We start from the raw sequence: 12,951 nt of genomic DNA, 5'->3' as shown, positions 1-12,951 counted from the left end.
TGACAGTAATCAATCCTTAGCAGTAATCACAGTGATTGTCCTCAAAGTAAAGAGGTCAAAGATTTCCCAGCACTGGCAAAGAGCTCTGTCAACAGTCCTGCGTGTCCAAATTTGAACAAGACACAGAACCTCTGAGGATCTAGATAAGAGCCTAACAAGAGCAGATTTATTATGTAATATGATCAGAAATGCTTTTTCCATGTTTTATGATTTTTTTAGTGTTCATTTCCTCTGCATCTATCTTCCTCCTCAAAGTGTATTGTTACCTCTGGGACATAATGCAGTTTATATTATTCCTGTTTAAAAAAAAAAAAGAAAAAAAAACTCAGTTTGCAAGCTGAGCATATAATCAGCAGTGAGCAACACATTACACCTTCGCAACGCAATAGGATGTTAATTGAAATTAACTGGAGAATGAAATGAGTTAACGGGATTTTAATCATGTTATGTTTTGAGTGAGTTTTATGTCGCTGCAGGCGATAGATGCATATTTTCTTCATGACATTCTGTATGTATATGTATGCAGTAACAGGGCAAATCAATCATATTATAAGGGAACATGCTGCTACACCTGAAAACCTTAAATTCCTGCCAATTTTCATGTTTAAATGTATCTAAAGATGACATGTTGAGACTCATCTTTTAGGATAAATGTGCCTGATGTGTAGAAATTAAAAGTAAGGAGTTCGTAACGTTTTTAAGATACAAGATCTTTACAGTTTTTCTTACATATGTTGATAAAAGAAAGCGTAATGGGATAACATCCTAAATTACGCAAAGCCACTATAACTGGCGCTGGAATTAAGAGGCAGAATCAATATTTAATATCTTATTCGCTTGTTAGAGGTGAGAAGAAAAGAAACAATAAGACAGAAAAAGAAAGATAAGATTTAATTTAGATTAAATGAGCGGAAAGGTGTTACTTTGGGTCATTAAATCTCCATTGACACATGCCAGAGAGAAAAAAAAAAGAATGAAAACCGGCTTACCCAAACATGCGTTAACGAACCCGTACCAGACGCACCCAGCGCGTCCGATCAGCCACCGCCCCTGGGTGCTGGCCGCGAAGCTGAACGGGGTGCCCAGGATGCTGACCAGCAGGTCGCTCGCCGAGATGCTCACCAGCAGGAGGTTCATGGGCGTGCGCAGAGCCCGGTACCGGCAGAACAGCGTGAGTACCAGGAAGTTACTGAGGAACCCGAAGGTGCCGATGAAGCCGAGGCACACCGCCACCACCAGGTGCCCTGTCGGGCTCAGGGACGGAGGAGGCAGAGAACCGGATACCTCCTCGTACGCATCCGTCGCCGTCGCCGCCGTGCCGCCGGCTCCTCCCCCGGGACAGTGCGCACAGCTCAGGCTCACGTTGGAAACGATCATACCGGGCTGAGCCGCGAAGTTTGGACCAGCCCGAAGTTTGCACCGCGGGGCGGAACCATCCGGTCTCGGTGCTTCTCACTCAGTCAACCCATCTGGAGAAGCGAAGGCGCACGGGGGAGTCCTCTGCTGCACCATGCGCACATGTATCAGCTTTTAATGAAAAGAGGATTAATTTCTAAAACGCCGGGATCCCCTGTCTAAGAGAGCTACTTGGCGAATGAGTGAGATTTCAGAGAGCAGATGTCAGTGTCATGATAGATCCGCCCCTCCGCCGTGCGCTCCGGGTCCGGCGAGGTGCGCTTCTTTTCATGCGCGGCCAGCGGTTCAGCTCCAAGTGTGCCTGAGCTTTTATCACCCACAGCGCCTTTTAACGCGCTGGGGGACAGAAACCCTCAACACAAGGCGGTGGAGATATGTGTGTGTTTGTGTATGTGTGTGTGTCTGTATCTGTGAGCATGCATATGATACTCTCAATCAACCAGAACTGCACCATCAATGAAAACATTGCACAGCGATGTTTTATTTGGATGGAGCCCACAGCAAATTAAGGGAAAACATGATTCAACAGCTGTGCTGCAGGTCTACAAGCCCAGACTCTGTTTCTCTTACATTAGCCCGTGAACGTCTGCGTGATCGATCTAAACACTTGTGTAGCTACATACATTTAATTAAGAGAAATCACCGATTTGTCATGTCTGGGAGGGAATCCATACACTGCCTGACAAGAGATCAGTATGTTATATCCTGAGGGACATGGACTGGTTTATTCCGTTGCTTATATGAAATACTCTTATCTAGGCTAATCATTATTTCAAGATAGATTTTTATCAAGATAGATAGATAGGTTTATTGGCTGTTTGGGTCACAGCTTGATGTCAAGGGGTCAGGAAGTCTAATTAACCGACAAAAGCATGGGAATCAATGGTATCGCCCGGCTCTTAAAAACCTGTCTTTCTCTCCGTGTAAGTAGCCATGTTTGTCTCACTGCTCTTTCTTATTCTTACTTGACGTCCTTGTCTTATCCTCTCTCTCTCTCTGTGTGTGTGTGTGTGTTTGACAGGAGCGCACAGACACACAGTGAACCATTTCAAAGGGAGTTCTTGGTTGTTATTCAGGTTTAAACCGGAGGGTTTTATACAAACTGAATGTTTTTTTCTGCTCTGCCACCTCTATGGTTAAAGGTTCAATTAAGTTTAACCGTATAGGACCACAAATAGCCTAACCCACCTGCAAAACTGTTCAACTGAAATCAAAGAGTAGATGCATTAAAACTACCTGCAGCTAAACAATAATAAAAAAAAAAACAGAGCTACTATTAATTGGTCCACACTGTAGCAGCAGCTGCTGAGCTCTTTGGCTCCCACATTCTGCTAGATATGTAGGTGTTATATTAATCTCACCTTTTGAGGAGCAGGTCAAGAAAGTTGTCCAATTAAGAACCATCTCAAAAATGAAATCTTCTCTGTCCTTCAGTGATTTGGAGAAGGTTGTACACGCTTTTATCTTTTTCCAGACTCCACTATGTTGCAGCTCTTTGCACTCCTGCCTTAATCAGAAGTAAATGTCACAACTACAACTGGTTCACTATTCAGCTGCCAGGCTTTTAATGGATATTAAGAAAAGGAGCCACGTTACACCTGTTTTAGCATCATTGCATTGGCTCCCTTCACATTTTAGAGATGATATTAAATATTTATGACTTACCTTTAAAGCCCAACTTGGACTGACCCCAGAATATAATAATAATAGACCTCTTCTGTGAGCCTGAACATGATCATCTAATCAGTAACTCCTCATTGTTCCCAGGTTCAGTGTTGTGACCAGAGAGGATCCGGTTTTCTGCAACGCACTTCCTATAAACATCAGACTGTCAACATCTGTGTCAACATTTCAAAAACAGTTAAAAACCTACTTTTTTTAGGATGTACTAATGTCATGTCTGTGTGTGCTTGTGTGTGTGTTTCTGTGTAGATATGTATTCATGTGTGCATGTATTTGTTTCTATCTGTTTATTATATTGTTTTCATTTGGTTTTATCACCTTGTTTCATCTCTGTAGTATTCTATTATTTTATTTATTCTTGATCTTCCTTAGTGCTGTTCTGTCTGTTTTATTGCCTTGTGAAGCATTTTGTAACATTTGTTTTGAAAAGGGCTATAAAATAAAGATATTATTATTATTATTATTATTAAGTTTAGGGACTAATTATTTGATTAAGATTAAAAACATGGTACCAACCAAAATTAAAAATTAAATCAACTCTTCTCCAGGACACAATGAATATTCACTGAACACTTTCTGCTGTCTCGACAAACAATTAGCTGAAGCATGAAACAAAATATGACCTCTGCTCCCTGGTGTCCATTGACCACCTCTATCTCTGTTTTACTGGGGTCATAACACAACTTTCTGCTTTGAAACACAATGTGTGCCTGTGAATTTCATTTCTGGGTGTTATGTCTCCTTGTCTGCCCATAAATTTATTCCCATTTGCATGTCTGACCGAATTTGTACGTTTATGAAGCCAATAATGTAAATGAAAACAAAAAGCTGTAAGACAGAAACACATCTGAGCGTTTCAAAGTGTTGGTTGTCGACACTTAATGCTTGAAAATGTGATTTCACCTCTATGTGACCTGACACAAAGAGGCTCAATCTTTGTCCTGATTCTGAAATGATTTAATTTTCAGAGCTGAAGACTCAAAAGCTCTGAGAGAGAAGCTCCCGATGAGGAAACGAGCATCTATGAGCATTTACTTTCAATATCTGCTTTTCAGGTTTTTTATTGATTTTTTTTTTTTTCTGATGAAAATAAAACACCTAGTTAAGGTTATAGGGAACATTTGTGGTCATGGGTCAAAGAAATCAATATTAACATTATTGGCTGTTGGTGGGAAGACATTATTCAAGACAAGAACAGCAATTTTGGGTGATTCTGCCAAACCCTGAGTTACGTTCCAACACATTTATTTTTATTTTTACATCCAGTCTTTACACTTTTAAAATGATTTCTTGCTACAATATCTGCACATGGCAACTACGGTACGGTTAAGGTTTGGGAAAGATTGTATTTATGTTTAATAAAAAGGAAAACTACTTATTGGCACTGTTTATTATTATTATTATTATTATCATTATTTTAGAACAAATATGATTTAATTGCACAGAAGGACATTTACATATTATAAAAGCACACGTTTACCTACATATACTCAGCCAGGAGAGGCAGGAAGCTAAAAGCTTATGCAAAGACCTCTCATAACATACAACATGAGGTGCGGCATTGTTGGATATGAACATGATTCCTGTAGGAACACTGGGCTGCATTATTTGCACAAACACGAGGTCACTTGTCTTCTAAGCATTTGAACAAAGGGCCAACTATGATATAATTTTCTCGTGAGCACAGCGAGATAAAACGATAGGCCGTGCATATTTATTATGCAGGTAATGCACTGAAACACACACACACACACACACACACACATACATAGACATAGACACACGTGTTGCTCCAGCGATCCCTCATGTCTGGGTTTCTTTTACTCTTCCTTTGATTTCAAATGTAATCTTACCCAAAGATGCCCTCTTGCACCTCCGTTGAGAAATGAATTATTAATTAAACAAAAATGAGCGAATTTAATGAAATTTGCTTCATAAAAAATGTAGCAGTGTTCATAAAAACTTAAGTATAGGACTCACTCCAAGCCCTTTTGTCTCACAAGGGATTGATGTCCCTGACATTAAAAGGAATTTGTACTTTTCCTATAGTTTTTATTACACATTTAGCTACACAATCAGATTCATGCAACAAGATCAGCTTTGATTGTGTTTTTACAACTTTGTACTAAATTATCCCCACTTTTTGCCATCATTTGGATTTGTGAGAGTTACAAATAAACAAATAAATAAATAGAAAGTTTTGGTGTGAAATTGATATTTCCCACTTTTTTAAAGTGAAAGACATTATAACATCAAAGACACTCTGACATGATGTCCTAAATAACTCTGACAATCAGGCTGGTTGTCCTTTATTTTCACGGATAAAGCCAGAAAATCTTAACTTCTATGATGTTTTGTTTCCGCTGATACGGTCACAAAATCAGCCCCAGGAATACGTGTTATAAATAAATAGCTGTCTGTATTAGAATCATCAAATGATTACTGATAGACTGTTAAGTTTTTATTCCCTCCATTGACCAAAGAGGAAATGAACACAGTTAATTACTTAAAGCATCACAGCAATAAAAATCAATTCAGAAAGTTTGGAACATTTAAGAATTTCTTGAAGGGAAACAGAAATGAAAAGCATTTAGTTTATTTGTAAAAGGTTTGTATGTGTTCATATGTGTGTGTGTGAGAGAGATATGAGGAAATCTGTCAGCATGAGGTTTGTTGACATTCAAAGAAAATCATCAAAGCTCAAACTTGCAAGTCAGAATCAAAGGAATCACAGTGTGACAACCAACCTCGTTTCACCTTCCAACCTGACTCCTCAGCTCCCTCCACAAAGGTAAACCCCGGCAATTCAGGAGTAAATTGAATCTCACTCTCTCCTCCTTTTATTTTTTTAACTGAACTGTGGATTTATGCACACACACACACACACACACACACACACGCTGCGCAGACTTTAGGAAAAAAAACATTATGAAGTGAAACAAGCCAATATTTTATGATAAGCTGCAAACAGCTCAGTGCTAAATCGAAGCTATATGGTGTCTGGCTCGGTGATGCTACGCTTTAACGGCTGAGCTAAAATCATCCCCATGCAGTCAGTCACCAACACCACCACCACCACCACCACCACCAACACCACCGCCTCCGGCCTAATCTGACTGGAGCCTGCAGGGATGATGCACCTTGTTACCGGTCAGCTAAAAGGGAACCTGGATCAATAACTCAGGAAGATATGATGAGTGTTGCGTGTGTGAAATTTTATGGTTGATGGTCAAGAGGTGAGGTGGAAGGAGGAAAGATGGCTGCAGGCTTGGTCGTATTAAGTAATGATGAAAACATAATCAATGTCAGGCTTGATTACGTTGAAACATGTCTGCCATTGATAAATGTATTGATTATTTGGCTGACTGACTGACTGACTGGCTACATAGTTCATTAACTGACTCAATATCTCATCTGAAAATACTGATTATTGGAACACATATAATATATATTTCTTTAACTTTTACATGTCGTTGGCTGGTTTCCATGATTTAAAAGATTTTTATCTCATTAAATGTCCTCTCATTAAATTTCTAGCTTTACCTGAAGCTCTACCAGTGAGCCTGAACAATTCATTGCTAGTATTTGATTAAAACCAGAACTGGACCTTTTTTTTTTTTTTTTTTTTAGATTTCTACTATAGTCATAACTCACAATCGTGGTCACAATTGAGCCACAAAGTGCATAAAAATGAATACAGGCAATTTAAAACAGATGGAGACGGAGGATAAAAACGTGACTGCAGCCACAGCAGGCACAATCCCTGTCATTTCTAGGTCAAGTGGTGCCATGAAGTGGTATGAATTAATTAAATCTGATCTTCTGAATCACTTATCAAACATTACCTCAGCATGTGTAACACATCAAAGTGGTTTTGATAGCTGAAGGTTATGAGATGGATTCGAAAAAAGCCTGCAACCTTCTGATAAATGTGCTGTTTTTATGTTTACTGATTGTCGCTCCAATTACGGTCGTTTAAATGGATGTATAGCATGTGTAAAGGAGGTATTGTATTTATTTGACACATGAGGAAATGAAATGGGCACGATGCGATGCGGAGTGAGGGCGATGTTTTTATTTAGCTATTTAGTGAGATATTTATTCATCTGGTCAGTTAATTAATCAGATTATCTCCAGCGGCTTTCGGGCATTTCGCCAATACTGTTCATTAACAGTTAAGAGCCGTGCCATTAAAGTGTATTGACTCGAGCTGAGGAGGACAGAGAGACAGACAGACAGACAGGGAACAGGCAAGAGGGCAACAAGTACGAGAACAGAAAAAGAAAAGATTGCAGGACTGCAGATGGAGATTGAATCGAGGTGAACACGGCAACAAGAGGCCGGCCTTGACACTATTCATCCAGTCACCTCAGTATTAATGAGTGTCTATTATAAAAGCCTGTGTTCTGAGCTTTCCCATTTGTTTTTTTTTTTATAAATTTTGCACATGTGCACATGCCTATTGAGCTGAAAAGTGAAGATGCTCATGTGCTGTAATGAGAGGGGTGTCGTGGCCGTTTGACACTGTTAGCGGCTTTGTCATTTCTACAGCTACCCAGAAGATATGCGCTTTGAAAATGGCGTGCCGCATAGGTGGACAGCCAACAGAAAAGGGCACAGGAGGTGAGAAGCTGTTGTTTCCGTACTGAAAAGACTGAGAGGAATGTAGGGGCCAGACTTTGTTTTCATTGTAACCCCCCCCCCCCGGTATAAGTTCAGGTACAATATGAAAGAGCTGCTTTACTGCGCAGAGGTGGAAATATGTTCTGGATGTGTGGAGGAGACGCGCAGAGGCAATGTGAGAAAACAAAGCCTTACGTGGATTAATTATAGAATGACTTATTTTTAAATCAAAGCCACAATATGCAACTTTTCCACATTAATAATATATAAGAAGGATTTATTATAAGACTGTAGATGCATGTGGATAAATTAATCCAGATTTCTTTGATGTTCCCTGTGTTAAGAGATGTGTGCGATGTGTATGTACATTGAAGACTGTGTCGGGTTACTGGGAGCTAACTAATGGCAGACAGCAGGAAGAACCAAAAAAAAAAAAAAAAAATCTAAATATACAGCAAACAAGTCCCAGTTAATTCAGGATTGAACGTTGTACTGCAGATGTTTTTTGCTTTTCACCATCTGCTCCTCCTGCCGCTTTTGCTGGCGTGTCTTCATGGACGTTGATCATCTCAGCCTCAGGCGAGATGTCATGTTCAGAGCATCGAGATGAGTGACAAGTGTTGGGGCAGGGAGGCGGGATTAACAGGACTTCCTGTCTTCAGTGTGAAAAAGTTGCTTTGATCAATTAGAGGACAAGAATGGAAAACATGATTGTTTAGCTTTACATACAATAAAACCCAAGAAGACAGTGATGTAAAATGACCACAATTAAATTAATAATAGAACTGAATAATAGAAAAGTAGAAAAAAAACAACAATAACAATATTCGTATTAATAAAAATAGGAAAAAAGGTCATACAAGAGATAAGAAGATCCAAAAACAAACAGATAAAACTTCATGGAAAACACAAAGACCCCTCAGTGGCCCCGAACTACTAAACAGCAGTGCTTAAGAGGTGATTCACATAAAAACCTGTCTATTGAAGTGTGTTTTTTTAGAAGGGATTTAAAAGATGAAACTGGTTTAGCTAAGCTAACTTCCTCAGGAAAGTCTAGATGCCTTAATAGAGTCACCTTCAGTCTTGAGGCTGGACTGTGGAGCAGCCGAAAGGGCCTCGCCTGAGGATCGTAGGCTACGTTCTGGATCATAAAGGGCTAATAGGTCAGCAGTAGCGGCTAGACCTTGCCTTGCTTTAAAAGTTATAAATAAAATCTTAACATCGATTCTAAATCTAACTGGTAACCAGTGCAGATGTGCTAAGACTGGGGTAATAATGTCTCTACATTCCCAGCTGTGGTATTTTGAACAAGAATGAGACATGAGAGTGATTTCTGACTGAAGCAGGCATAAAAAGAGTTGCAATAGTCTAGGTGAGATGAAACAAAAACATGAATTACCTTCTCTAAATCAGAGATAAAAAATGACTTTTAATATATGCCTCAGTTGAAGGAAGCAAACCTGCACGACTCTCTTTTCCTGCTCCTCAAAAGTCAGATCGCTGTCAAAAATCACTCCTAAGTTTCTGGCCACAGGCTATATATTAGATGATAAGTCACATATAAATCACATAAGTTATGTCTTAAAACAAAACAACAAAAAATACCTCCTTATTTATTTAGGTTTTACCTTCAGACTTTTTAAAAGAATTGGCAGTTCATTAAGCCTCTTAGTGCTGCTTCATTCACCTGCAGCATGTATGTAGTTTACGGTGATAATGGGGAAGGATTTACTACCCAAATACTTGCAGTAAGTTTTGAAACAATGGGTCTGAAATGTTAACTGTCACTAGCAGGTTTTATCAGTTGTAGCTAGCTAGTTAACTAAGCTAACCGTAGCTCCATGAGCTGGTTGAAAACATCATCTCCTGACTTTTAAATATTGCAAACTGACATGTTTTAAAAAGGGAATCCTGGTCTTAGAATAAAACTTTATGGCTACATATGTGATATTGTGCTAAAAGACTGAGGCTAACGCTGCATGTCCCGGACAAAAAGTCACTATTAGACCCGCTGATGATCCATGTAGAAGACAAGAAACATTATTGTTCTTGTATTACAGTGAGCTAGTTAATCCTGGTATGGAAAAATGGGGGAAAAAAGTGGAATCAGACTTGTATTTTATTCTAACATAACACTGTTTGGATGCTTATTAGCTTATACATAAATGGACAAGCAAGACAGGTTAGACGTATTCTTATTTTATGTTTTCAAACAGCATGTTTCATTTTTGACTTGACAATGAAAATGGATTTAAGGACGAGAACGTAACGCCATCTCCGGAGTTACTCTGGATTGTAATCTAATAAAGAGCGAGACACAGCCGCTATCGTTATGTAGCATCCAGGACCAGGTTTCATATAGTGAGATAATACTACACAGTGTATTGTGAACTGAGCTTTCAAACAACCTGTAACCCCACAAAGTAATGTAGTATGAAACGCTTCTGCTATTTATCTATTTATAGGTTTGGAAAAGCTGAATTTTTTTTTTTTTTACCAGTTTTAAATTGGTGATCATATGCACCAATATAATGTATATATAAATATATATTTTTTATTTCATCTCTCTTATCTTTCTCTCTTCTCTCTCCTTTTTTAAATAATTGTAAATATTACATACTTAAATAGGAACAAATTTCACTGCTTTCACTACTGCTGACTTTTGTGTTGCTGTGCATTGGAAAATAAAAGCTCTTATATCTTTTCCACTCTTTAACAGGATATATATGTATATGTGGTTCGACACTTATAGAGAAGTTTGGGTAGGTGGGCGGGAGTGAAGGGATTGAGGACATGTAGCAGAAAAGCAGGGATTATGAGGGAAGTATATTTTGTTAGGGACCATATTTGAAAAAAACATGTTAAGAAATATGAAAAAAAAGTTATTTTATTGCCTCTTCAATGTGTATCATACTTTTTGTAAGTGGCATCAATGTCAGAAAGAAAAAAAATCTTTTCTAAAACTAGTTCTTTATATCTTATATCTTTTTTTTTTTTTTTTTTTAAAAGGACAGACAGTGAATCATTTCTGAGTGATTTAGATGTTTATATCCATATAAAAAAATAATATAACATTGAGCTCACTGATGCAAAAGTCAATATGCAAGTCACTTCCTTAGGGTATGGATCCTATCGTCTCACACACCACTTTATCAAAACAGCCCGGCATCAAACTGAGATTGACCAAAGACATCTTTCATCAAAGAGATCAAAAAGAAATGTGTTTGGTGTTCCATTTGGATGAGTTTCTTGCTGTCAGGCCGATAAATTGATGATTGAACAGGGGAGCAAAGGAAGGCTAGCGAGGGAAAAAGAACAACAGGAGACGAGGGTGAACTAAAAATCCTTCAATCAAAGGTTTTTTTGATCAACTCTCATTGAGGGAGACGAGTGAAATTGACAGAGTGAGATGAAAGGGAGTTGGTTTGTGTTTATTTCTGCTCTCTTTCTTTCTGTATGTCCTTCTCGGGTTCTTTCTTTCGCCCTGCCAGGGGACTTGTTTCGCCATGAGTGAGTGGCTGAGTCGGGAAAAGCATCAGTATCCATTTATCCACACCATTACCCACATCTACCACCGCCACAGACACACACACACACAAACACACACACACAGACACACTTTGGTCTCCAATCTCCAGTGCACAAGATGACACCTTGACCTCTGGCGAGTGCTGGCATGTGATTACAGAAGAGCAGCGGAGGAGATAGACAGACTCACAGTCTGGTGTTGTTGGGTGAAATGTGCTGTAACTGACAGAAGCAGCAAATGGATGTTTCAGTTTATCATTGAAAGACTTTAATAAATGTAAAAGTTGTTGAATTTTCTTTATTATTGTACAGAAAATCAGAACTTGTTGATAAAATCACCAAAATTATGTTCATGAGGTTTTTACCATTTCATATATATAATAATAAGGTAAATAATTCAATTTTTTAAATTAAGTTTCTGGTATAACTGAAAGCATTTATGGCTTCACAGCATAATCCAATAAATAACCAATGCAGAGCAACAAACCTGCACTCAAAGTAATTCTGCAACTAACTTGCTATTATTTTTATTGTCGATTAAACTGCTGAACCTGCTTATCACATGTCCATAATGCCAAATGTGTGGTAGCTTAAAAATAATTTGTTTTGTCTGACCAACAGTCCAAAATAAAATATATGCAAGTTACATTTATACAAAACACATAAAAAGAAGAATAGGAACTGGAGAATGTTTAGTATTTCTGTAAGAAAAACTGTTTTATTTAATAGTTGCAGATTAAAGCTCAACATTGTTCCGTCCACCGTTTTGTCAGATTTGACCGAGCAAATATTGACAGGCATCTTTTAACTGCTCTCCAGATGTGATCACTGGAGCATTATCCAAAGGTAAGTTTTTTACTATAGCTGTTTTGTGATCTGTTATTCAGTATAATTTTGTTTTTCTGCAATCAGTTTACTGCAAACCAGTGTTGGTCAAATTGTTATCAATTACTGATTAAACATTATTCATTGCAAAAGTAATGTGTTACATTACTCATTACTTTACTTTATTTACTCAGGCATCAGCTCTGTCAAAGTTGCCTTTCAACAATCAAGCTTCCACGTCCACATGTTGCATCTTTTGTATTTAACACATGTAGAAATAGAAAATGAGACGTTTTTGGTTTGACAAGCAGGCAGGATACAGTTTGGAGGGATTTACTGACCATCCGACAGCTAAAGTGACTGCACACAGCACTGCAGAAGTCCCAACGTCAGCTGCACGATTCACACAACCTCCACCTCTGAACTAAACTAGCGTCAGGTGACTGCTGAATGGAGGTGTACCCTTAGCTAACGTCAGCTACAGGTCGCTACGGGCAAAGCAGTTCTTTTCAGTGTACTGAATAGGGGTGTGCCCGAATACAAATACGTTATTCGACAAAGCACAAATAGTGGGCTTTTTACAAATATTTGTTTCATACAAATATTTTTTTGTATGTAGTAATGTGAAATGTTACTATGTTAACAATAGTTATTAATAGTTTATTTTTTGTGTTTACATCCATATTGGGTGAACAGTGAAGCAACTGTAGTCCACTTTTTTAGATAGTCTGCCAACTGTAGTACAATGCAGGAGGAGGATGATCCTAAATATCCAGCAAATGCAGCCGGGGAGTTTTTTATGACCCAGCAGTGGGATGTTCTCCACTGGCAGTGTCATTCACCTGACCTCAGTCCAGCTGAGCAGGTGAAAATCAG

The 12,951-nt window shown here is 38.5% G+C and overlaps 1 protein-coding gene across 1 annotated transcript in view; it reads right to left on the bottom strand.

The window, feature by feature from the left end:
* Positions 1–1,854, bottom strand: part of tmtopsb (teleost multiple tissue opsin b) — a 35,754-nt gene extending 33,900 nt beyond the window's left edge. The window contains exon 1 of the mRNA XM_042399524.1: positions 990–1,854. Within this exon, the coding sequence (XP_042255458.1) occupies positions 990–1,377 (388 nt within the window). The 5' untranslated portion in view covers positions 1,378–1,854. The remainder of the gene's footprint in view (positions 1–989) is intronic.
* Positions 1,855–12,951: the final 11,097 nt, after the last annotated feature.

This window comes from Thunnus maccoyii, chromosome 21 (assembly GCF_910596095.1).
Source record: "Thunnus maccoyii chromosome 21, fThuMac1.1, whole genome shotgun sequence".
In the NCBI taxonomy this organism is placed as follows: domain Eukaryota; kingdom Metazoa; phylum Chordata; class Actinopteri; order Scombriformes; family Scombridae; genus Thunnus; species Thunnus maccoyii.
This window is presented reverse-complemented; position numbering and strand designations above follow the sequence as displayed.